Source organism: Cyrtonyx montezumae, unplaced genomic scaffold (genome assembly GCF_038088225.1).
Source record: "Cyrtonyx montezumae isolate F1298 unplaced genomic scaffold, pur_monq_1.0 scaffold_29, whole genome shotgun sequence".
NCBI lineage: Eukaryota > Metazoa > Chordata > Aves > Galliformes > Odontophoridae > Cyrtonyx > Cyrtonyx montezumae.
The window spans coordinates 11,701,869-11,727,723 of record NW_027072033.1 but is presented as its reverse complement, the minus strand read 5'-3'; the positions used below and the strand labels follow the sequence as shown (position 1 = coordinate 11,727,723).

General features: G+C 42.2%; 1 protein-coding gene across 3 annotated transcripts in view; it reads right to left on the bottom strand.

Moving 5' to 3' along the window:
• The window catches only part of FSD1L (fibronectin type III and SPRY domain containing 1 like), a 34,525-nt gene extending 14,799 nt beyond the window's left edge, over positions 1-19,726 (bottom strand). For all 3 annotated transcript variants that reach the window (XM_065740746.1, XM_065740747.1, XM_065740748.1), the window contains exons 1-6: positions 19,712-19,726; positions 15,813-15,908; positions 14,695-14,826; positions 11,141-11,242; positions 8,325-8,347; positions 5,978-6,099 (exon numbers count right to left, since the gene is read on the bottom strand). In XM_065740746.1, the coding sequence (XP_065596818.1) occupies positions 5,978-6,099; positions 8,325-8,347; positions 11,141-11,242; positions 14,695-14,826; positions 15,813-15,908; positions 19,712-19,726 (490 nt within the window). The remainder of the gene's footprint in view (positions 1-5,977; positions 6,100-8,324; positions 8,348-11,140; positions 11,243-14,694; positions 14,827-15,812; positions 15,909-19,711) is intronic.
• Between the last annotated feature and the right edge of the window lie 6,129 nt (positions 19,727-25,855).

Sequence of the window (25,855 nt, the reverse complement as noted above, 5' to 3'; positions counted from 1 at the left end):
TCTCCAGCCTGTCCAGGTCTCACTGAATGGCAGCACAGCCTTCAAACATGTCAGCTAATCCTCCCAACTTCGTATCATCAGCAAAATTGCTGAGGGTGGACTCTATCCCCTCATCAAGGACACTGATAAAGATGTTGAACAGGACTGGTCCCAGCAACAACCCTGAGGAACACTGCTAAGTACCTGCCTCCAACTGGACTCTGTGCCACAGATAACAACCCTCTGAGCTCTGCCAGTCAGCCAGTTCTCAACTCACCTCACCATCCACTCATCTATTTCACACTTCCTCAACTTTCCTATAAGGATGCTGTGAGAGACAGTGCCAAATGCCTTGCTGAAATCAAGGTAGACTACATCCATTGCTCTCCCCTCATCCACCCAGCCAGTAATGACATCACAGAAGGCCACCAGGTTGGTCGAGTGTGACCTCCCCCTGGTGAACCCACGCTGACTACTGTTGTGGTTTTGTGGTGTTGATGCCGGTATTCCACACCAGAGCATCACGCAGCAGTGAAGGAGTTAATGCTGGGGGAGCAGCAGAGGGGCGGAGCTCCGCACCGGATGCAGGCGGCGCTCTGCCTGGGCGCGTTCCTCTGGGCTGCCGTGGAGGTTCAGCACGTGTGCTTCCCCTGCAGGTCCTCCTTAACGTAAGCTCACAGCTTTTGGTGTGGAAATTTTATCTCTCTCTCAATTGTTCAATTTTATTATATTTAGTAAAGTTACCGTTCCTTCTCAGATTGTCTTCTTGTAGACCCATCTCTTCCCACTGTTTCCCCCTCCCCCCCGGAGCGCGGCTCTGCTGGGGCGGCCGCGTGGCCACTGGCGCAGTTTCTTTTTCTCTCCTCTCTCCCTTCTCGGTTTCCCTTGGGTCACTGTCACGGATAACACATGACAACTACTCTCTTTTCTCTTCCAACAGACCAGAGATGGCATCCAGAACAAACCAGAATAATCACCATTCCAGGGACAGAGGTCAGTCTGACCAGCCTGTAGTTCCCCAGATCCTACTTCTTTCCCTTTTTGAAGACCGGATTGGCTATCCTCCTGTCTTCAGGCATCTCTCCTATTCTCCAGAACCTCTGTCATTTTTTGAGAAAAAATGACAGAGAGCAGTTCAGCAGTCACCTCTGCCAAAATCTCTCAGCATACATGGATGCATCCCATAGGGGCCCATCGATTTACATATCTTGATGTTGCATAAATGCTCTCAGACCATCTCCTCTCTCCCAAAGAGCATCCTCCCACTCCCAAGACCCTCCCACTTATCCCCACGATCCATGAAGTCCTGAAGGAGAGTTCCCACAGTGAAAACAGAAGCAAAGAAGGCATTTAGTATCTCAGCTTTGTCAGCATCCCGTTATCAGAACACCCCCCTCATTTAGTAGAGGACCCACATTTTCCCTAGTCTTCCTTTTACTGCTGACATGTTTTAAAAAACCTTTCTTATTATAGAATCATAGGTGTTGGAAGGGACCTCAAGAGATCATTGAGTCCAACCTCCCTGCCAAAGCAAATTCCCTACACCAGGTCGCACAGGTAGGCGTCCAGGCAGGTCCTGAATATCTCCAGACAAGGAGACTCCACCACCCCCAAGCAGCCTGTGCCAGTGCTGGGGGACCTGGGAAGCAGGTTAGACAGGCAGAGGGTGTGCTCCTGATGGCAAGCTGGGACTTTCCAACCCTCCTTACATGTCAGATCTGTCCAACTCTGACAGTGCAGGGGGTGAACCACTTTTTTGAGGGTGTCTCCCTGGCACTCCTCCCACTGTCCCACCAGAAATTTACTACAGCAGTCAGTCTCCTGGTCACACTCCCTGATGGCTTTCAGTCTCTCCACCTCCTCCCCAAGCTCTACTACCAGGCTGAGCAGCTCATCCACCTGCTCACACCTTGTGCAGGTGAAATCCTGGCCATCCTCCCCCAGCAGCAGCAGCCTCAGGCACTCTCTACAGCCAGAGGCCTGAACATTTCTAGGCAGGCCCTCTGAGTTGCCACAGTCTTCCTGTGGCAAGCCTGCTGTCTGGTAGAGATCATGGTTAAACCTAGAGTCCCAGACACTACCAACACCCTTTCTCACCTGATGTGCTACCTTCTGCCCTCCCTAGGCTGTTTATAGACTAGTATCCAAGGATCAAGGTCAAGAGATAAAAAGCGGGCAGTGCCAGCTCCACCCCTGCTAGCTAAGCAGCCTGCCCACAAGCTGCCAGCCCCAGCACAGGCACAGAGCCTTGCTGGCTTCAAAAAAGCCCTAAAAGGAGCTTTTTGGCAGGTCTTTTTTGCTTTAGATCCCTTGCCCAATGCAGTCTTACCTGCCTTGAAGCTGGTCTCTCTAGCAATAGTTATACTTAAGTCATGTTTAGAGAATTGCAATTTCATTGTTAATACACAAATAGCTTCTAGATATAGCATCCACTAGAAGCTGGTCTAGTTTGCTTTATACATATCACATTTCCAAATTTACTTGTACAAATATTTTAAGATAGCATTGCTCAACTGTATGCTTCTCCCTTTGGTTAAGGGAAGCACATTCAAAAAAGTATACGTTTAAAATGCTTGAGAACAACTAAGCTACCCAGAGAAAAAAGTTTCCAACAACACCAAGACTGTTTTCACCTTCCCACCCTAGGTCACATAGGAAACACTATCAGGGTAATTTTGCCTACAAGTTTGAGCTATCACGTTTCAGTGCCAGTTACTCGATAGCTTAGCACTACAGAAAGTAGAAAGCAATATCCAGACAATTTTCCATTTTACAAATGAACAGTCAAAACAATTTAAATTAAAAAATTTAATAAAGAAAAATGCATGCATATAAGGAAGGTCATGCTAAATTGTATCTTCATCCATATATAAGACTATGAATGTTTGCAGTCATATTTTAACACTTTCACCCTTGTCAAGTGTGCACAATGTGATCAGATTATCTAGACTGTTCCCTTATACATAAAATACAAAGAAATGACTAACAGTCAAAAAATACAACAGGAATTTCCAACTAGATATTGCCAGCTAAGAATTAGAAATACTGTTGACAATTTATTATGCCTGTTACTATGTACTGTATCTGCAGCATAAAAGATAGATGGGCAAAAAGTAAACCGATGCTGCTGAGTGCTTCATGAATTTGGATTAGTGACATACAGACGAAGAAATTTACAACCCTGCCAGCAGTATTCTCATCAACATATTCTTAGTATTACTCAGTGAAGGGCAAAGTGGAAAGAAAAAAGGAAATAAATGAATGAAGTATAAAACATATACTAGAATATACCATCTAAACTTACCATCAAACAGATATTTCTCTGTTGTTTCTCCATCACCACCTGAGGAGGTTGGCCTCTCCTCCTGTATTTCTAGCATTAAGACTAGAGGTAATGGCCTCAAGTTGTGCCACAGGCAATTCAGGAAAAATTTCTTCTCAGAAAAAGCAGTTGTGCAGGAACAGGCTGCCCAGGGAGGCAGTGGAGTCACCATCCCTGGAGGTGCTCGAGAAACACTGGAGGTGTTTGAGAATGGAAGGTGACCAACGTCATTTACATGGACTTGAGCAAGGCCTTTGACATGGTCCTCCACCACACCCTTACCTCCAAATTGGAGGGATGTGGATTTGATGGATAGACCACCCAATGGATAAGAAAACAGCTGAAAGAACGCAGACAGAGGGTGGTGATTAATAGTTCTACGTACATGTGGAGGCTGGTAATTAGTGGTGCCCCCCAGGGGTTTGTCTTAGGACCAGTACTCTTTAATATCTTTATCAATGATATCAATGACAGAATCAAATGCACCCTCAGCAAGTCTGCTAATGACACCAAGCTGAGTGGTGCGGTTGACATGGTGGAATTGAAGGGATGAGGTTCAGAGGAACCACAATAGACACAAAAAGTGGGCCCAGGTGAACCTAATGAGGCTCAATGCAGCAAAGTGCAAGGTTTTGCACTTGGACCAGAGGAATCTCAGGCATCTATACAGACTGGAAGGAGCAGTCCTTGAGAGCAGCCCTGCAGAGAAGGGCCTGGGGGTCCTGATGAATGAAAAACTTAACACGAGCAAGCAGCGTGCTCTTACAGCTCAAAAAGCAAATGGAATCTGGTATCCTGGGCTCCATCAGAAGAGAGGTGGCCAGCAGGGACAGGGAAGTAACTGTCCCTCTCTACTCTGCTCTTGTGAGGCCCCAGCTTGAGTACTGCACCTAGGTCTGGGCTCAGTACAAGAAATACAGAGAGCTGTTGGAGAGAGTCCAGAGGAGGGTGTTGTGGTTTTGTGGTTTTGATGCCGGTATTCCACATCAGAGCATCATGCAGCAGTTAAGGAGTTAATGCTGGGGGAGCAGCAGAGGGGAGGGGCGGAGCTCCGCACCGGATGGAGGCGGCGCTGGGTCTGGGCGCGTTGCTCTGGGCTGCCGTGGAGGTTCAGCACGTGTGCTTCCCCTGCGGGTCCTCCTTAGCGTAAGCTCATAGCTTTTGGTTTGAAAATTTTTCTCTCTCTTTCAATTGTTCAATTTTATTAGATTTAGTAAAGTTACCGTTCCTTCTCAGATCGTGCCGTTGTTTTCTTGTAGACCCATCTCTTCCCGCCGTTTCCCCCTCCCCCTCCCGGAGCGCGGCTCTGCTCGGGCGGCCGCGCGGCCACTGACGCAGTTTCTTTTTTCTCTCCCCTCTCGGTTTCCTTTGGGTCACTGTCACGGACAACACCGTGACAGAGGGTTATAAAGACAATCAGAGGGCTGGAGCACCTTCACTATGAAGACAGGCTGAAGGAGCTGGGCCTGTTCAGCCTGGAGGAAAGAAGGCTGTGGGGTGACCTTACTGCAGCCTTTCAGTACCTAAAGGGAGCCTATAAACAGGAGGGGAATCAACTCTTCAAAAGGGTAGATAACAGCAGGACAAAGGGAAATGGTTTTAAGTTGAGGGAGGGAAGATTTAGGCCAGATGTTAGGGGGAAGTTCTTTACGATGAGAGTGGTGAGGTGCTGGAATAGGCTGCCAGAGAGGTTGTGGATGCCCAGTCCCTGCAGGCATTCAAGGCCAGACTGGATGGGGCCCTGGGCAACCTGGTCTAGTATTAGATGGGGATACTGGTAGCCCTATCTGTGGCAGGGGGGTGGAGATTCATGATCCTTGAGGTCCCTTCCAAGCTGGACCATTCTGTGATTCTATGAAACATTTAAAAATGTGGTACTAAGGGGGCATGGGTTAGTGGGGAAATACTGGTGGTATGCAGACTAGATGACCTTGGAAGTTTTTTCCAACTTTAATGATTCTATGTCAGTCTGAACAATAAAAACTGTAGTGAGTTATCTTTGCTAGGGTACTGGCACCACCATCAGCCAGCTGCTGGTGAGGAATTATATTGTGCATTATTTGCTTCTGTATTTATTCTTGCATGGTTTTCTTTATTTTTTACCCCTTTCTTATTAAACTGTCCTTACTTCAAACCTCAAGTTCTTGCACTTCTACATTTTTACCAGTTTTCTCTCCCATCCTGCTGCAGACAAGCAAGCAAATGGCTGTGTGGTGCTGAGGTACAGGCCAGTTTAAACCACAACAGACAATTTCAGAAGTTCCACTGTTGTAGCAGATAACCATTACTATGTATTTTAGATCACATCACTATTCACATAAGTAACAATAGATTACAGTTCCATGCACAATTTACTATAGGTTATTAGGACTTCAGAGCAACACTAAGCATCAAGCTACCAGGTACAGTCTTCAGAAACTTCAGATAGTTTCACAAAATACAGAAGAACATACAAGAAAAAAAACCAAACATGGTCTGGAAGACATTCCCACTTCAGAAAATAAAAGCATAGTTCTCAGAAGTGCCTTATTATATAGAAATGAACAAAAAAACTAGAAAACTTTTACCATCAAGATATTCAGCTTAACATCCAATTAAAACTTTGGATGCATGCAAATTGTTTTAATATAGTTATTTCTTCAAGTAGTAACAAAACTCACTGCATACAGTTTTTACCTGGCAAAAACTTAACAGACTGGAGAGCATGCCTTTCTTGGGTGAAGTCCACCATCAAATGAGTCATACTGTCACTGACCTCTGGTTTCAGAGAGATGCGAAATGCTGAAGCCATTGTGACTCTAAAGCCAGGAAAGCAGTATTAGCAAAACACATTTTGCATTGTTTAAGACCTGTAGTCAGTTTCAAAAACAGCATTCAGATATCTGTATTGTTAATTCCAAACTGTTAGCCAAAGAATATTCTAGCTAAAAAATGTTGTAGTCTTTCATAACAGTTTAGCACAGATTCCAAAATAGCCCCGATGTCTCAGAGACTGCAGTGCAAGTTCCCAGTGATTCTATTAGTAAATAAAGAGACACTAAAAATGATTAGAGAAGCCTGTCTTTAATGCCTTAGAATCTGATTTGAAACAAAGAACTTGTATTACCCTACACAAAATGAAAAAATGCATAGAAATCTAAAACAGTGCAGAATGTGATTGCATTTTACATATTCAGAAACATGAAACGATGTTTTAAATTTAAGGCATCCAAAAAGGACAAGATTCACTCACTACCTAAACAATTGAATGCATTTTCTAAAGCTAACTGTTGCCTGAAAGGCATTAAAATATTTGTGAAAAACCTGAATCTTGCAAATTTGATTCTTCTGCATGGATGAAATGCCAACATTGCAGACACAACTCAGGAACATGCAAGTATTTGATCAGACTTATAAGACCAATATACCAAAGCAAAGCACTACTCCATTTCCTTTTCTGGAATCTTAATTTAAATCTTATTATGAATACACTTAGGACACTTGAGTACTACTTTGACTAGATCAAAGTAAAAGAGTAAGTCTCTTTTATAGAGAAACACCAAAATCATTCAAATTCTGCTGCATGGCCTGATAACATTGATTTGAGACAGCATAAGGGTCTTAACTTTGTTATAAAAAAAGCTTAAGTACAAAATAGACATTAATGGAAAGTCAACTGGAAACACCAACATCCAATCTACACTCATGTTACACCTTAATGCCTAACGCATATCACTTCCCATGAGGTATACTATGCGCTTCACTGGTGTATAGTAGAGATGGTGTGCTAAACTACAGTTACACTGAAGAACGATGAAAAACATCAAAATGTTAGGCAGTGAAGAAAAACAAATAAACAAGAAGCTTTATATTAAAATACAAGCATGGGAAGATTATAGTTTGGGGAAATACAAGACAATTATGCCAATAAAATGAGCACAGTAAAACAGACAATATCCCAAGACAATTAACTTCCTGGAATTTAGGATGGGCAGGTAGCAGTCAGATTCCACTGCCTGCCCTGTATGGAGTAAATCTCTTAAAGGAAAATGCTCTGATTAGCTTTAACAGAACAATAGAAGTCAGCTTCAGACAATACTAACTTCTCTTTAGGCACCAATCTAATAGAAACAGCATGTTACAAGTGGTTCAAAAGCAAGTTTGCAGAGCATTTCAAGAAACTAGGAAGGATAAGAGGATACTTTCTAAGTATTATTAGTTAAGTATCAATTAAATTCTAAAGTGCTAAGATACCTATCACTGCCACCATCCACTTTGTTAACTGCTCCAGATCATTACCCTTGGAAAAGAGAAGATTTTCTACAAATTACTCATTTTACATATAACTCCAGACTATTTATACAACCAGATTCTCCACTGAAAATACATAACCTGAAAGCAAACCCATTTGGTCAGTAGAACTAACATACATAAGTAACATCCTGTGAGTGGTCTTACAAATTGTTATGTACAACATCAGAAGCGTTCTGAACCAGGATGTCAGACCCTCAGAGTACAATTAACACTTTACGCTTAAGAAAATGGCCTTAGCATTTATTCTGAAACAAAAGTTTACATTTCTAAGCAGTAGTTTCAAGACAGCGTTTAAGGAAAACGCAATAGAATAAATTTAGAGTCCAGTGATAGTACTGGAAATACTTAAAGCTAGCTAGCTAAGTCTGTAAGTGGTAATACATTCATCAAGATTTGATCATAATTTAAAGGAATAGAGTCAGCTTGAAATATTATTCAACTTCATCAATCAGTTATTTGAACAATCAGAAGTTTTGCAGTAGAGATGTATTTCCCTGTGTTAAAAACATTCCTTTTTATGAAGGGATGAAAGTCCAGAACCAGCAAGGAACAACACTGAAGATGAAAAAAAGTTTTAGTTCTTTCATAAGTTGTGATGTCACTGAAGAACACTTAAGAAAGAAGATTCCCATTAAAATGATTTAAGCTGACTATGTTCCTTAAAAAAAAAATACATTTTCAAGGATAAAACTAATTAAAAGAGACAAAAAGTGTAGGCTTTGTACTGTACCTATCTTTGATCTGTCTGGCAGCCTTGAGGCACATCAGGGAGAAGAAAGAAAAAGTAGTCAGCATTTTCATGAAAGTCTCAAAGGAAGCACCATGCAAGAAGACCGAGAACAACCTAAATTCTATTGCTCAGATTTAAGAACCAAAACAAGTTCAACATTTGCAGAAAAAAATTTCTATAAAGCATGTGAATAGCAATAGTTAGAATTGCAAAAATGTATATTACCTGGAAAAAGATCAGTCTCAAGAACCACAGAAAATCAGTTCCTAATTACCAAACTTCCTGTCTGTAAATTTCCCCCCCTGCAGATTTCTCCACATCCATTAAGTTACTCTCCATCATATTTCAGAAGAGCCCCATAAGTCAGTAAAATTTAATTATTGTTATTTCCATTCAAATTGGGAAGTGCATAGTGGTATTTAACCATACTCAACTTATCTATGATATATATTTAGTCAAAAAATTAATAAGACTAACATGTTTCCTTTGAAAGTTATTGTACTACTCTAACACCACTCCCTAAAAGGCAGTCTCCATATGCCAATATTCCAAAACACCAAATACAGTTTTTCTTCGGTATTTAAGAGATAACACTGAGGAAGGAGCAGAAATAGTGTCATATTTCAAAGAGAAATCTTAACCAGCATTTGTAAAGACAAAAATCCCAGCTCCTCACTGAGAAGAACAGCAAACTGAAAACATTACTGTAGAAGTTCACGATGTCTTAGCTAGACCTATTGAAACTGTATTCGGAGTTTAATGCTACCTTAGTAGCAGTGTTATCTTTACTACCATCCTTTCCGAAGACTACATTTTTCTGTTAAGTATAGAAGAGAAAAAAAGTGGGTGGTGGGAGGGAAACATCCCTACTATATAAAAATAATTCTGTGTTTCCAAACCAGGAAGTAGAAATAACTGTTTATAAATAATTCAGCTTAAGAGAGAGCTTTGTTTTATATCAAGTCAAAGTTATTGTTGGAACTAATACTGATTTTCCTACTTGACAGCTGTAGATAAGTCAGTGTTACTTATGAAGCCTTCTTCATAATCTCTACATCTGGTGGAATATGTGGCATTCAATGAACACACTTCTCTGCAAGATAGTCCTGTCTTAACACCTCTGAATTTCGTTTGTTTCCAGACCACTGATAAAAAAAGGGTTCTTGGCCAATCTACTACACAGCAGTATCAAATCACGCCCTGTTGAACTACTATACTCTTGCATGTGTTTGGTATTCATGCTCTGACCTCTAGGTAAGCTAATGCATTAAAAGTATAAAAACACTACACACACAAAAAAGCCTAGTCTTGAGCTGTTTTTCTTGAATGGATTTACCGTGGGATCCAGAAAACTCCAAATTTAAAGCCATTTTTCCCTAAACATTCAACAACATGCCTCTGCATATTTGATTGGAAAAAAGCATTAGAGATTATCTATACACAAATACTTAAAACGAATACAAAACTACATTCTACATGCTGCTCAAGAATTAGTCTTTACACATCACTACAAGTCAGAAAAGATAACCCAAAGTGAAGTGGTAGGAAAAGCATTTAGTTTAGCTTTCAAGGCAAATGAATCAAAACTGACACTCAAAGCAAATCAGTACACATTACCAAAAGGTATAACAAGTAACGTTAAGACAGCTTTTCTGCCCATTCCTTTGGAGTAATTTGCATTCTTGTTCCCATTGAAAGACAGAAAGACCAAAAGTAATTTGGTCTTGGATTCGGTGGGGGTGACTCTACTATTACTGTAATAATTCTCACAGTAGGTTACATTAGAGAACCCACTGTACTGAGTCAGTGTATATCCATAACAGTTCAATTGGTTGGTAATATATCTTTCTTCTACTTAGGCACATGTTGAATCTCGTTTATAAGCAAGCTGAGACAAAGACTGGATTATTCACATTAGAATAACAGTGCAAGGTCCAAGTCTGGCTCTAGCCTTCACAGAATGTAAATAAATTTAGCAGGTTTTCGTGAATATAAAACAAACTGTCCTGAATTCCGTTTCATGAGATCTTTCATAAAAGTAAAAGGGTTCAAATTATAAATTTGTACCATAGCCTTCATGAAGTTCTGAAACACAAATACAACTGCATTTAGAATACAAGGATGCTTTGCAAGTGTCATGCAACAGTGCAGGGCAAACAGTGGGACATTTGCCATGGTTTTAAGGGCTGATTACCCCAAAGTTTCAGCTCCATTTTACAGGGATTTATTTCCACCATCACTTTCTGGGTTGACTTACCTAGCATCAATACAGATTTGCTAAATACTGTTAGTTATCCATGAAAAGACATTCCTTTTCCTTCCTCCTCACAATAAATAAGACAATATCTATTTTAGTAGAGAATGCATTTAATAGCAGTCATGATAAACCAATTTAGAATGACTCACAGCTGTGCATTTAAGGTCTCAAACTTTACACACACTTAAGTATAACCAAGACTGATACCACATCAACTGAAAGATGGCTGGAAGAGGCTAACTGTACTTATACAGAAACTAAGCATAGGCTCTGCTTTTTGTCCAGTCATCAACCCCACATATCTGAGCAACAAATATCTCAGAGTTAAGTCCACCAGTCATATAGTTATGTGAGCACACTCAGAAGCACATTCAGACCTGCCCAGATACTAAATTTCTTTGAACACCAGATCTCAACAGGTCAGCTTGACAAAAACAAGTTAAAACTCAAGACTACAGTCTTAACAATGCAGTTAGTACTCTGCTGAGTCCACAAGCACAATACAAATTAATTCAAATACCAGCACTTGCCTAACACATATCCATTTAATATTTTCTACCTCTGAGAATTTCACAGGGTCCTTTATGTCCAGTGACTGTGCAGCAAGTTCCAGTAGCTCTTCAGAACTCTCCAGGGCACTACTACACTGGCTAAGCTGATTCTGAAGAAAAAATAATATTTTATGTATTCATATTTAAGAAGTTATTTGCCAAGTATTACAGCTACATGGCTTTGCTATGCCTCTTTAACAACTTAAAAAGATACCTTAGCTAGTCAATTGATATACACTGAGTGTTAACTAGAACTTCACCATGCTTGACAAGTGCACAGTGAAAGAGAGCACATTCTACAAATCCAAAAGGGAAATATAGTTTAATTGGTAGAGAATGCAGAAACAGGATATAAAAGGCAGATTAGATTTTTAAGGCATATTTCTCATAACATTAGGTTTACAGAAGCGATGAAATGCTAAAGTCCACATGCTCTTATTTCTACCTGCAAAACTGTCCTTCATCAATGAACACTGAAAAAGGGAAGGCATTTTATCCCCTTCTAGAATTGGCATAGGTATCCTAAAAACAAGAACTACAGTATAATGAATGATGATACAGAAAGAGGAACAGAGAAGGAAAAGCAACAAGAAACTTTAAGATGAGTGTCAGTTTAATAACTGACAATTATTCACTGGAAATAGTAATTTATTAATGGCTAAAGTAACGCATAAGGAACTTCAATCATAACTAAGGATATACTCCCTAAATAGATAATTTTGAATACTCCACAGGATTGTAAATAGCCTGCAGATCAAACAAGATACACATTTTACACCTGGCATCAGCTTTTCTATAGCCATTCAAGATGCCTTTCTATCCATGTGATACTTAATATACTGTAATAATTCAAAACAAGTTAATAGCAGAAACACTTTCATAGAATAGCTTGGGATGAAAGGGACACTAAAACATATCCAGTTCCAACTCCTGCTGTGAGTAGTGTTGCTACCCACGGGATCAGGTTGAAGGCTCTATCCAAACTGGACTTAAACACATCCAGGGACAGGGCATCCAACACTTCTCTGGGCAGCATATACCAGTGCTTTACCACTCTGAGTACAGAATTTCTCCTGATATCTAAAGCAAATCTGCCCTCTTTTAGTTTAAAACTATTCTCCTTCTATCAATAACAGACTCTGTATAAAGTCAGCCTCCCTCCTGAGCGCCCCTCAAGTACTAGAAACCATTCTCTTCTCCAGGTTGAACAAACCCAGCTCCTTCAGTCTGTTGTAGTAGGGCTGGAGAGCTGCTCCAGCCCTGTGAGCACCTTTGTTGCCCTTCTCTAGAACCATACCAACAGCTCCACATCTTTCTTGTGCTGGGTGCCCCAGACTTGGGCATAGCACCGAAGATGGGGCCTCACAAGAGCAGAGCAGATGGAGAAGATTACCTCTCTCACCCTGCTAGCCATCCATCTTTTGATGCAGCTCAGCATAAAATTAGCTATCCAATCTGCAAGAGCATACTGCTGGCTAATAGCCATCCTTTCATCCTTCTCCACAGTGCTGCTCTCAAGGAGTTCTTCTCCCAGTTCGTACACATATCTGGGACTGCCCTGACTCAAGTGCAACACTTCGCACTTGGCCTTGCTGAACTTCACCAGGATCCACTTTTTAATGTCCCTTTGGATGGCATTCCTTCCTTCTGTCCTGTCGACTGCACCACTCAGCTTGGTGTCATCAGTAGATGATGACCCTTATCATTTGCTGAGGGTACACTCAGTACCACTGTATCTGTCATCAATAAAGATGCTGAAGAGCACTAGCCCCAAGACAGACCCCTGGAGGACACCACTCATCACTGTCCTCAACCTGGATGTAGAGCCATCACAGAATTACAAGGTTGGAAAGGACCTACAAGATCATCTAGTCTAAACATCCACCCATTACCATTATTAGCACAAGCTACTAAACCATTTCTCATAGCCCCTTATCCAAATACCTCTTGAACACTGCCAGGGACAGTGACTCCACCACCTCCCTGTGCAGACCATTCCAGTGCCTGACCACTCTTTGAGATAAAAAGTTTCTCCTTATGTCCAATCTAAACCTCCTATGATATAACTTATAGACATTTCCTCAGGTCCTGTTTGTTGCCTGGGAGAAGGGGCCAAACCCCTCCTCATCACAACCTCCCTTCAAGAAGTTGTAGAGTGTAATGAGGTCTCCCCTGAGCCTCCTCTTCCCCAGACAAAACAATCCCAGCTCCCTCAGCCATTCTCATAAGACTTGTGCTCCAGACTCCTCACAGTTTCACTGCCCTTCTCTGGACACATTGCAGGGCCTCAATGTCTTCCTTGTAGTGAGGGGCTCAAAGCTGAACACAGTACTCGAGGTGCAGATGCACTAGAGCTGAGTACAGGGGGATGATCACCTCCCTGCTCCTGCTGGCCACACTACCTCTAAGGCAGGCTAGCATGCCATTGGCCCTCTTTGCCACCTAGGTACACTGTCAGCTCACGTTCAGCCAAGCATCAACCAACAGCCCCAGGTCCCTTTCCTCTTCACAGTCATCCAGCCACACATCCCCAAGCCTATAGTGCTGCATGGGGCTATTATGGCCAAAGTGCAGGACCCGGCACTTGGTCTCATTGAACCTCATCCCATTGGCTTCAGCCCAGCAATCCAGCCTGTCCAGATCCCTCTGTAAGGCCTCCCTCTCCCCCAGGCAGATTGTTGGGAGAAGGGCAACAGAAGCTGGTGAAGAGCCTGGTTCTATGAGGAATGGCTGAGAGAGCTGGGATTGTTCAGAAAAGGAGGCTGAGGGAAAAACTTGTTACTCTATAACTACCTGAAAGGAGGTTGTAGCAAGCTGGAGGCCGGCCTCCTCACTCCCATAATTAGTGATAATTAGGGATAGGACTAGAGGGAATGGCTTCAAGTTGCAAGAGGGGAAATTCAGCCTGGATGCTAGGAAATACTTCTCCGAAAGAGTGCTCAAGCACTGGAATGGGCTGCCCAAATCAACTTGGCTCAGTTTTAACAAGAAAAATCTGCTTACTGACAGACTAAAAGAACCTAAACCACAACTAAGTGGTAAATCTTCTACAATTTTACTCAAACCTATTAATTTGGGAACACTAACTACCAACAGCGCAAAGAATTCTCAAGTGTTTAGATGGTCTCAGTTTTCAGTCTGCCAATAAGTCTGAAATAACTTGCAACATGTCCCTAAGCAACTCCCATACATTTTCCACATAAACTCAAGAAAAAGTCAGAAAATCACTTCAAGTAGGTCCATATACTGTTTTGGTCATATTCCAAACAGAGAAAGAAAGTGATCTCAGACCAGAAGCTGTTCATTAGTTTGAAAACAGAAACATATGCCATACTGCTATGCAGTATTTCTCCGCCTGTAAGTTACATGGTATACCACTTCCTTGATAGACAGTAATGCCCAGAACATAGACCAGGGACTAGAAGAGGTCAGAGAAGCACTTAAAAGACACCTTGAAGCTATACTATTTCTTGCAATACAATTAAAAAAATTTCATTTTCAGTTAAGACTTTAAATCAGTTTAAAATTTCTTGTACCTAACTGCAAAGAATTTTACACTTACCCGAAGAACATGAATTTTACGAGCCTGTTCTTGCTGAATAGTGCTAGACATACTCCCCTTCATCTCATCCAATATAGAATATAAACCATCGAATTCATCAACCAACTCACTGATCGCATTAGAAGAGTTTATCTGAGAAGAGAATTGAAAACAGCTGCAATTTGTAGTGGAAACAATGCAGACTCACTTATCTTTTAGACTAAAAATCATGCAGTTTGCCTAAATACACTCTGCCATAACCACAATATATCTTGTTATTGCTCCTCACTTCATCATATAAAATATTAAATGGAGGGGCCCCTTTTAGAGACACATGACATCAGTACGGTGATCTAGATATACATGATTGTAATCACATGTGTCTCTAAATCACCATAGAATCACTACGGTGATTTAGAGACACATGACATCAGTACAGTGAAAATCAAGAAAACTCTAATAGTCAAACTTGCACAGAACTAACATTTGGCAATGGCATTCCATGTCAAAAAGCCTTCAGCTTTCTCTCACAATTATATACTGGCTCCCAAATGTTTGTAAACACATAATTAGGCAGTTCCATTTGAAGAACTTTTATTTGAAACTAAACTGCACTCAAAGTAATCTTAAAGATTTTCTGAATAACTATTTTCTGAAATCAACTTGGCTCAGTTTTAACAAGAAAAATCTGCTTACTGACAGACTAAAAGAACCTAAACCACAACTAAGAGGTAAATCTTCTAAAAATTTACTCAAACCCATCAATTTGGGAACACTAACTACCAGCAGCGCAAAGAATTCTCAAGTGTTTAGATGGTCTCAGTTTTCAGTCTGCCAGTAAGTCTGAAATAACTTGCAACTAACTTGAGTCTGACATAATACATCAAAATCAGATAGTTCCTTCCAAACAAATCAAATCCCAGATAGCTTTCTGCAAGAAAAGGAAAATCACTGCACCTTGCAAGCTGAGGCAGAATTTTAGAAATAAAATGTTTTTATTTGGCTCCAACATAAGTTAGATTTTAAATTTGATTTTTACAGCCCACCCCTGACACACTACACAACCAGTTTAAGGCTTACTAAACCTGATATAAAGCCACTCCCCACCATGTACAGACTATGAATCCTGACAAACATACCTGTACATTTTGTATTGTTTGGTTCAGCATGTCAATGAAGTTGTGTATTTCATCATTTTTGTTCGCGAGAGTTGAGATTATCCTTTGCAGAGTCTCCTAGGATTACAAACAAAAATTACAGGGTCCTTTTGTAGCTTAAAACTTCAACACATGAAAATTTACCATGCACGTTCTAACTGTAAGCTCAATTCTTCTAATACAAGACCACAAGATACATTTTTAATGGAAAAAAACATTAATGACCAAAAAAGCATTTTACCAAATTAAACTTTAATTACATTAAAAATCCCCAGTCACCTAAATAACCAGGCTACTTACTGTCACCACACTACTCTGCATAACTTCACTAGAAGATGGAGCAAAGCAACAGAGCAGAGAAGCAATAAAGAAAATAAAGCAGTTGAAAAGAAACCCACTGGAAAAATTAACCTTATCTATTGTAAAAAAAATAAATAAGCTAGAGTAAATAAAAAAGAGGGTTGGACTAGGTGCTCTCTAGAGGTCCCTTCCAACCCCTACAATTCTGTGGTTCTGTGAAATAACTAAACTAACCATTTATTCTATGCAATCAGCAGAGTAAACCTAGTAGCTATATTAGGCTTATTGCACATGTAATGTGGTAAGTACTTTGTATACTCTAAGAGCAACCTCAAAGACAAAAGCACAGCAGCAACTGGGAAAGACGAAGTTCTCTACAAGATATTACTGTCAGCCATTAAAAAACAGTAGATTAAACTTGCAATATACATACTCAGTATGAAAAATTGCTAAGCACATCAAAACATGCTTTATAAATTAAAACAAAGTTTAACCTTAAAAAGTCATTCTTGTGTTAGAAGACTGTAGTAAAGTACACTGAGCCTTGGTACGTAAAACTTAACTCTTTACAGTAAAGTTCAAATTCTGAACATATCAGAATACCAAATATATCAGTTTTCAAAGCAAATCTGAATCTAAAATGCTATGTTTATGTGGCTTGTTAAAAAAGCATAAGCTGCCTTAATTGTAATTAGGATTTAGTATTCCTCTGGACTGTTTTGAGTTGCAACACTTAACACTGTTACTTGACAACACAAGTAACCAAGGTTGATGGAGAAGCTTATAAGCCTGTTTTTGAAGTGTGCTATCTAAAAGATGTCACAGAGGCCATTATCTCATGCTCCACCTCCCTCCCCCAGCAATTTCTTAACCCTTTACTAAAGATCTCATGTCTGCTAAAGAGCAAGAAAAAAAAAATCACAGAATCGCAAAATTGTAGGGGTTAGAAGGGACCTCTAAGGATTATTAGAATCTACTTCTACAGTGAATCCTAATGTTACTTTAAGAAACCTTTCTGACAGTCCCAAGCCCATTTTTTTCTGACCCCCTTCCTCACAAGCCTTCAAAGAACCCTCAATGCATTTACTGTGACTGTGGTCCACTTCCTGTGTGCACACTATAATACTCTATTAAAGAAAAAGCTCTACTGCTTTACAAAACACTATCACAATGCATGTTGTGAAAGACATAATGCAACTGCTAGCAATGCCTGGAATTGACTGTCAGATGCAAATATAAAACCAGATTGGTTTCTTGCAGAAACAGACAGCATAACAAGCCTTCATCACTTCATTGCAGAATCTGTTCATTGCTGGGTTAAAGCTTAACATAGTTAAAAGATACCTTTGTGCACAGACCACCAGATGAATGCAACCATCCAACCAGCTGCTTTTACATTCATTACCAACCAGAAGCAATTGTTTTTGCATGTCAGCCCATAGTTAAGCCTTAGATCCTATAAACATAACTGTCAATTTGGATGAACAAGAAAATTCCCAATCCTCTTTCAACTGGGATTTTAGAGCTTACTCAGTTCTACCATGCAGAAAAAAGATCAGTCTTGTACATGGTTCTGAACAATGCTTTTGGCTTTTATACATGTGTATGACTAAAGGAAAAGACTTACATTTGAAAAAAGCTTGGTAATCATTTAAATAATCATATAAAATACAGCAGCAACTCTAAGCAAACTAGTAAACAAGTTTTTTCACACCTGAAGGTAAACCAATCAATCAGTACATAACTTTTAAAATAAGCCACAAATTTCTCCAAACAAATTCCACCAAGTATAATGAAACTTGGAGAGTTAGAAGCCTTCTGCAAACACAGATACAAGAGGCCTAAAAACAGAGCATTTTTCTTATCCACCTGAGACAGTTTAACCTTGGACAGTGGCAAGATGCTCACTAAGACACTCTTCCACTCCCGCTCCTCAGCGGGACAAGGTAATAAAATGAGGTGAAGAAGCATGTGGGTTGAGAGAAGGAAAAGGGGATCATTTACCAGTTGCCAGCATGGGCAAAACAGACTAAGCTTGGGAAAGTATAATTTAACTTACTACCAGCTTGGGCATTAGATTAGGAAAGGGAAAAATAAAAACTAAGCACATTCCTTCACACAGACTGCTCCACCATAATCTCTCCCATAGACTGCAGGGTACTCTTGTCTCCAGGACCTGGAACACCTCCTGACCTCCCTCTGCACTGACCTCGGTGGCTGCAGGGCTGCTTTTCTCCTATTTTCCTCACTCCTTTCACAACAGATGCTGCACAGTGCTTTGTTTTATTTTACTGAAGTTATGTTATCACAGAGGCACCATCTGCACTGCTGGTGATCTCTGCATGGCCAGCAGTGAGCCAGTTTTGGAACCAGCTGGAATTGCCCCTGTCTGACAGGACAATAGCCCTAGTCTCTTCTCACAGGCGTCGTCTGCAGCCTCTTCGCTACTAAAGTCTTGCTCCATTAATCCAATACACCACCAATGCAGGAGCCATCAGAACGTAGTCAGCTTGTAACCACTGTCAATATACCTTTTTTATGATCATTAATATGTATTATATTTTCTGCTGTTTATGTATGAAGGTTGTAAACATAAAAGGGTATGAAAGAGGAGATGAAGCCATGCAACACGTGATGTCTTGTAGTTTTGCCAGCAGCATAAGACAATATACCCCCCTCTGAGTAACCAGTAACTGATATTGCATGAAACCTGTTGAAGCAGCTGCAAACCTAGTAGAAGCTAAAAAGTAAACTTCAGTAAAATAGTTAAATCAGCGCTGATTAAACAGTAAGTTGTCAGCTTGCTCAAGATCACACTCACAATACAGCTGGATTCAAAACAAAGCTTCTGTTCAGCAGCCTAAATTCAGCCTGATACTGACCGTGTTTCAGACAGGACACATTTACACAGCCTTCACTAGCCTAGTCTGCACTTCTTCCATACATTGAAGTAGCACGAGTTTGAAAAAGGCTGAAGATAACAGAAAATTAGCAGACAAAGTACTGTGAAATATGAAATGAACTGCAACCTCTCAGCAACACCGAAATCCAAACACGACGTGAATGCCAACCTGGAGCACCCAGAACAGCTGCAGCCCTATCTCAGGCTAACCCACGTAAAGCAGCTCCAGACTCAGCGGCACTTCTTGGCAATTCACATCTCACCTTCAGAAGCACCGAACAAGTATGAAGTGCCAGCACGGAAATACTTAGTAACAAAGATAGCAAAGATCCCTAAATCGTAAGATGCAGACGACGAGCAACACAAGCTGCACAGACGCTGCTCAGAAGCAGCTCCCAGGCACAGGAAGCCAGAGAAGCCCGAAGGCCCGCAAGCCGAAGGGCTGAGTCAGAACTTCCTGCAAAGAGCAGTCTTTAGAAAGGAGCACTGTGCTTGGCACACCGCGCCTGCCCCGCAGCGTGTCCGCCCGGCAGCATGGCGCCAGCCCCGCCCGGCGGCACCGGGCACTCCTCCCCCACCGCCGCCTTTCACAGCTCGCCCGGGCACCCGAGCCCTCAGCCGGCCCCAGAGCCCCACCGAAGTCCCTCAAGGGTACCGCGAGCCTGGCAACAGCACTCACTCGCTGCTCCTCCATGGCAACCGATAGAGGTAAGCTAAGGTGAAGTGAGACCGAGCCGGGCCGCGCCGCCGGCACAAATACGCATCCCGAACCGCCCACAGGGCACCGCCCGCTCCCGCCGTCCTATAGCAACGAATGTACGCAGGCATCCGCTTGCGCATGCGCATATCCTGCTGCTCCCTTCCACTCCCCTCACGACGGCTGCACGTGTGCCTCGCCGACCTTCGTTCCTGAGCATGCGCAGTTGGAGACGGCGGCCACTGGGCCGTGAGGTTGTGGAACAGCCGGTTCGAATCCCGGAGCCGGAAGGAGAGCGAGGAGCGGGTGTGGTCCCTTGGGACTACTGCAAAGAGTGAGTTCTGCCCACTTCGCGGAGCTCCGAGCCGCCTGCGGCAGCCTCTGCAGCGGGCAGGGGAATGGGTTCTGGTTGTCTTTGTGCCCCAGCATTATTTTTGTGGCTGAATGTTCTGGCAGGCAGCCTTGCTTCATCTCAGAGACTGCTAATCCAATTGAGATAAAAAAAAGAAAGTTTCATCGCAGCACTTGCAGAGGTATCGTAATGACATAATGGTGATATGTTACAGAGCTGCTGCCACAGCTGCTGAGTTGAAGAGCAGCTTTACTGCACCAGTGCTGTGGGAATCCCTCACAGCCAGGAATGTTTGCCACCCCACAGTGCAGGAATCACTTTATTCAGGTTTTCATGAGCCCTCTGTAGTCATGTTGTGATTCCTTCATCTGCCCCAAAAGGCCCATGGGGCAGCAGCCCTTGGGTAGCCCATCCACAGAGCCCTTCACTCTGCGTGAGCTGAGGCCAGGTCGCAACAAGGAAAACATAAGCAAAGTGAGGTGGCATAATGCTCCAAGAGTATATCTGGCCCACAGACCTCCTTCAATTACCTTACCTCATGTAGTGCTGACTGGGCCTTGGCTGACGTTTTAGCATTTATTGTACACTCCAGCTATATTTCCTTTGTTCCATGTAATACCCACAACCAATGGTAGCAGTTTCCACGATGGCACATTCTCATGGAGATAATCTTGTTCTTGTCTCACAGGATCGCTGTTTTCTAGTTCTGAGCTGATAGTTTTGCATGTGTTTCTATGTTAACGCTTTCCCTGGTGTTTTCAAGCGTCATCTTCTTTGCTAACAGCCCACAGGCCTAAAGACTCCACAGAGAAATTCAAGGAAATAGCCCTCACTTTGTAGTATGTTTTTTCACTTCATGTGCTCATTTTACAGTTCTCACAAGCAGAATCTTCATGTAAAGGAAGAGGACGAAAAATTGTATCAGTCACTGAAGACTGCCTAATGGAAGCACGCAGTCTTACGTGTGCAGGCAAAACACTAGTGGAACCAAGACATACCACTTGCTACCCATTTCAGAGCAGCCTGCTCTGTCTTGCACTCCTTCTGATTTTGCTAACCATGAACAGGAAAAGAAACCAAACAAGAGACTTTCATTTATGGACACCCCAGAAATCTCTTCAATTGTTTCAGATCACCACTGGAGAAGCCAGCAGCCTGCAGCTGCTGGGCTACATGGCTGATGATGATGGCATCCTTTCAGGGTAAGATTTTAAAACTGCACATTTTTCCTACGAATAAAAATAAATAAATAAATAAATAAATAAAACAGTAGCTGTAGTTCTTAAAATAAATGCCTACATTTTTAGACACAGATTCTCAAGGAGACTGTGGACTTATCATGATCAGTAACCCATGAATCAAAAACAAAGTCTTCAATGCCATTTTCCCCAAAGAGTTCAGAATCAAAACTAATAATTTTTAGTGTCTTGGCCTGGGAGAGAAGTAGGCAGCTAGTTCAGAATAAGTGCCCGTAGTCAGATGCCATGGAGTGTCGGTAACATCAGCATCAGAATGGGGCACGTTAGACTCTGAAACACTTTGAAGGCTGTGCTGAGGAAAGGTGAGCAGAAATTGTGGTTTCTGAAGCTGAGGATTCTTTGAGATCTGGATTACTTAGAAAGATTCAACCACACATCTTCCTACATGCTTTCTCATTACAAAACTGCAAATTCAAAGGAATCTTCACCTTTGAGAAATAATTCCATGCTGTTATAGGTTCCTTTATTATCATTGCAAACACAAATTGGCCAAACTGAACAACAGAATGTCTGCTAAGATTTTCTGTAAAGTTGTTTGTAATCTTTTTTTGTGTGTGTGCATGTAATTGGAGATTTTTGAAATAGGAAGGCCTTGTGGGAAAAAATATTTCTTGTCAATAGAATTGCTGTAAAGAAAACAGTAATGAGATGTTTGTGCATTGCACACTAGCACTAACATATAAATCATCACAGAATCATGATGGAATCATCAGAGAATCCTTAAAGATGACAGGGACCTACTAGTCCAACTCCCTTGCAATGAACAGGGACATTCACAGCCACATCAGGTTGCCCAGGGCCTGATCCAGCATTGCATTGAAAGTCTGCAGGGGCGGAGCATTCACATCTCTGGGCAATCTGTTCCAGTACTTCACCACACTCTTCTTGCTCATATCAAACCTAAATCTCCCCTCTTTAAGCTTGAAACTGTTTCCCCTTGTTCTGTCACCCTAGACTTTGCTGAAGAGTCTGTCCCCTTCTTTCTTGTAGTTCCCCTTTAGATACTGAAATGCTACTACCAGGTTTCCTCAGAGCTGTCTCTTCTTTATGCTCAACAGCCTCAGCTCTCACCCTGCTCTTGAAGAGGACAGGATCCACCCCTTAAATCATTTTTGTGGCCCTCATCAGAATTTGCTCCAACAGGTCCTTCTCTTACCTGTACTGAGGACTTCATACCTGGATACATGTATGGGAACTGCTGAATCATGACCTGAACCACTGATTGGCCACCTGAGGTGAGCACCGAGTCAGCCACGGGGGCACAGGTGAAGGTGATATACTCTCCCAAACCCCATTTAAGGGCTAACCACCACCAGGGAAAGATTTCTTCTCAGAGATCCCTCCCACATGGAGTCCCCTGTGAGCCTTGTCATCCTGAAGGTGAGCTATCTTCTCTTTTGTATTATTTGTGTGCTATCTATATAGATCTCCTCAAAATACACCATCATCTATGCTATTTCTTTGTGACGTACCATCCTTGGGAATTATTTACCCTGAACTTGGCAAGCAGGAAGGCCTAGTAATAATAATTCATACTTACCAAACATGTCCTTCATTTGGAATATGTTTAAATGGGCCCAGGGGGGAGAACGTTACCCCCCTAGACCAAACAATCCCTGGTCTAATTCCAGGGTTCATGGGGTCACCCTGCTATGGGTTGGCATCAGTCATTGAGAAATGGGGACCCCTGTGGGTTCCAAGGACTGCCTCTCCCTCCCCAGCTTATTTGACTGACTACTTTCTAGGATTAGATAAAGATACATTCACTATGAAGGAGCAGCAGCTAGCTGCCTCTGCAGTAGCCTGGCCTCTAGTAATGGCCATGCATAAGTTAGATGCTGCAAATATTAACATGGAAACTGAAAACTAATTATTAAGAGAGCGTACTGAGAAACTTGAGCAACAGCTGGGTACATTAACAACCAAAAAACCTGATCTAAATGTCCTCACGAGACAAATATGGAGTATATTGGTAGAGGACATCCAAAAATCAGAGGAGGCAGACTTAGATATGACAGGAAAAAAGATCTCTAAGGCAGATCTCAAAAATCCATCTATTATGAATCCATTCGAGATCGACCTATTATAACGCATAAAACAAAAAAGGTACAAGATAGACCAGCAGGGGTGCCTCCTGACCAATGGCCCCCTGCTGAAACCTGCCTTCCTGTGACAGCATGTCCATATACAGCTAATGAGTTGATGGACCTAGTACAATGGTTCCATCAAAAACCGAGAGAAAGCATACCATCATGGCTCCTAAGGTTATGGGATGCAGGAACCGAAAGTGTTCTAGTGAATGGGATGGAGATGTCAAAATTAGCATCCATAACCATACACCCAGCCTTGAGGCAAAAGTTATATGCAGCCGTCCACTACAATGATGAAAACCATTCTATTATAGATTGGTTAATGGCAGCATGCCACCTAACATGGCCTAACAAAACCGATATATCCCGTCAGCGCTGGTTTGTGGTCCTCTATGGAGGACCTCCAGACATACATCTGAGAGTTAGGTATGAGGGAGGCATGTACGCGGATGTATTTGAAAGCCCCGATACAGAGAAATTTACAGCAGGCATGTGAGATATAATATTACAGTAGGCCCCCTCTCACCTATACGGGACATTAGTTTCTATATTAAATCCATTGGTGGCCTCAGAAGCCATCGTACAGCAGGCAGCCCAGTTGGTGGCAGATTTAGGAAAAACAGAGCGCATAAGAACCAAGCACAACGTCCATATAGTGGAAGAATCTGAGGCCTTCCCCATTAAAACTAGAAAGTCTGCTCCACGGATACCCCAATCAGGCCCCGTATGGGTATCCTGAAGGACCATGTTTAATGACCTCATATGGGCTGGGGTTGTGTTTACTGAAATCGATGGGCACCTCAGCTGTGTTTTGTTACAGCTGTGGAAACAGCTTAAAAAGGATCAAAAATTTCAGAGTGCTCCCAGAAAATCACAAATTATACAAGAAATACCGACAACAACCTGGAATCTGGCCGACTTCATAATACTGAACAGAAGAAAAAACGTCTGCAGGTGTTGCGGGCTATAGTGCCTGAGCCACCTGTGGCAAAAGATTTGGATCTGGCAAAGTTCATGGATTAACGAAAAACACTGTCCCCATATGGCCTCCAGATGTGACCGGAGGCCCTATGTAGAACTGACAATATTCTGGTCTAAGACAAATGTACAGAAAGTGATGGCTCTAGTGGATACTGGTGCAGAGACATCAATCATATATGGAGATCCAATGAAATTTAAGGGTAATAGAGTGATGATTGGTGGGTTTGGGGGACAGACTATTCCAGTCACCCAAACATGGTTGAAATTGGGAGTTGGGTGTCTCCTGCCCCGGGAGTATAAAGTGTCGATTGCCCCAATCCCAGAATACATCTTGGGCATAGACATTTTATGGGGTCTGGCTCTCCAGACAACTGTGGGAGAGTTCAGACTACAGCAGAGGTACATTAGTATCCAGGCAATACAAACAATATTGAGGGGCCATGCAAAACATGAGCACATTTCTTTGCTGAAACCACGCCGGATTACTAACATAAGACAGTGTAGACTCCCGGGGGGGCAAGAAGAAATATCAAAGGTGGTGCAGGAATTAGAGAAAGTAGGTATTATAAGACCTGCACACAGCCCATATAATTCCCCCATATGGCCAGTACGGAAGTTGGATGGAACATGGAGAATGACGGTGGAATATAGGGAACTAAATAAGGTCACGCCACCCATTCATGTGGCCGTGCCCAATATTGCTTCCTTAATGGACACTCTCAGTAGAGAGATCAAAACCTAACATTGTGTCCTGGATTTGGCAAATGTGTTTTTTAGTATACCGATTGCCGAGGAATCACAAAATCAATTTGCATTTACATGGGGAGGCAGGCAGTGGACCTTTCAGGTCCTGCCACAGGGGTACGTGCATTCACCAACGTATTGTCATAATTTGGTGGTGTGTGACCTGGCTAATTGGGGAAAACATTATAACGTAAACCTATACCACTATATTGATGATCTCCTGTTAACATCCAACTCGCTGGAAGCAGTAGGGGAGGCAGCAGATTCATTAACTGCCTACCTAAGTGAAAGAGGATGGGCTATCAATCCTCAAAAGGTGCAAGGTCCAGGACTGTCCGTAAAATTTCTGGGGGTGGTCTGGTCAGGAAAGACCAAAGTGTTGCCCAGTGCCATTGTAGATAAGGTTCAGGCATTTCCAGTCCCTACAACACCAAAGCAGCTGCAGGAGTTCCTAGGTATATTGGAATATTGGCGTTCCTTTATACCTCATTTGGAGCAGCTGCTGAGACCTTTATATAGACTTACCATAAAGGGCCAATTATGGGAATGGGGGAGAACAGAACAGGATGCTTTTCAACAGGCAAAACAGGTGGTGAAACAAGCCCAGGCATTGGGTATATTTGATCCTACCCTCCCAGCTGAATTGGATGTTCATGTTACTCAGGATGGCTTTGGCTGGGGCCTGTGGCAACGTCCGAGT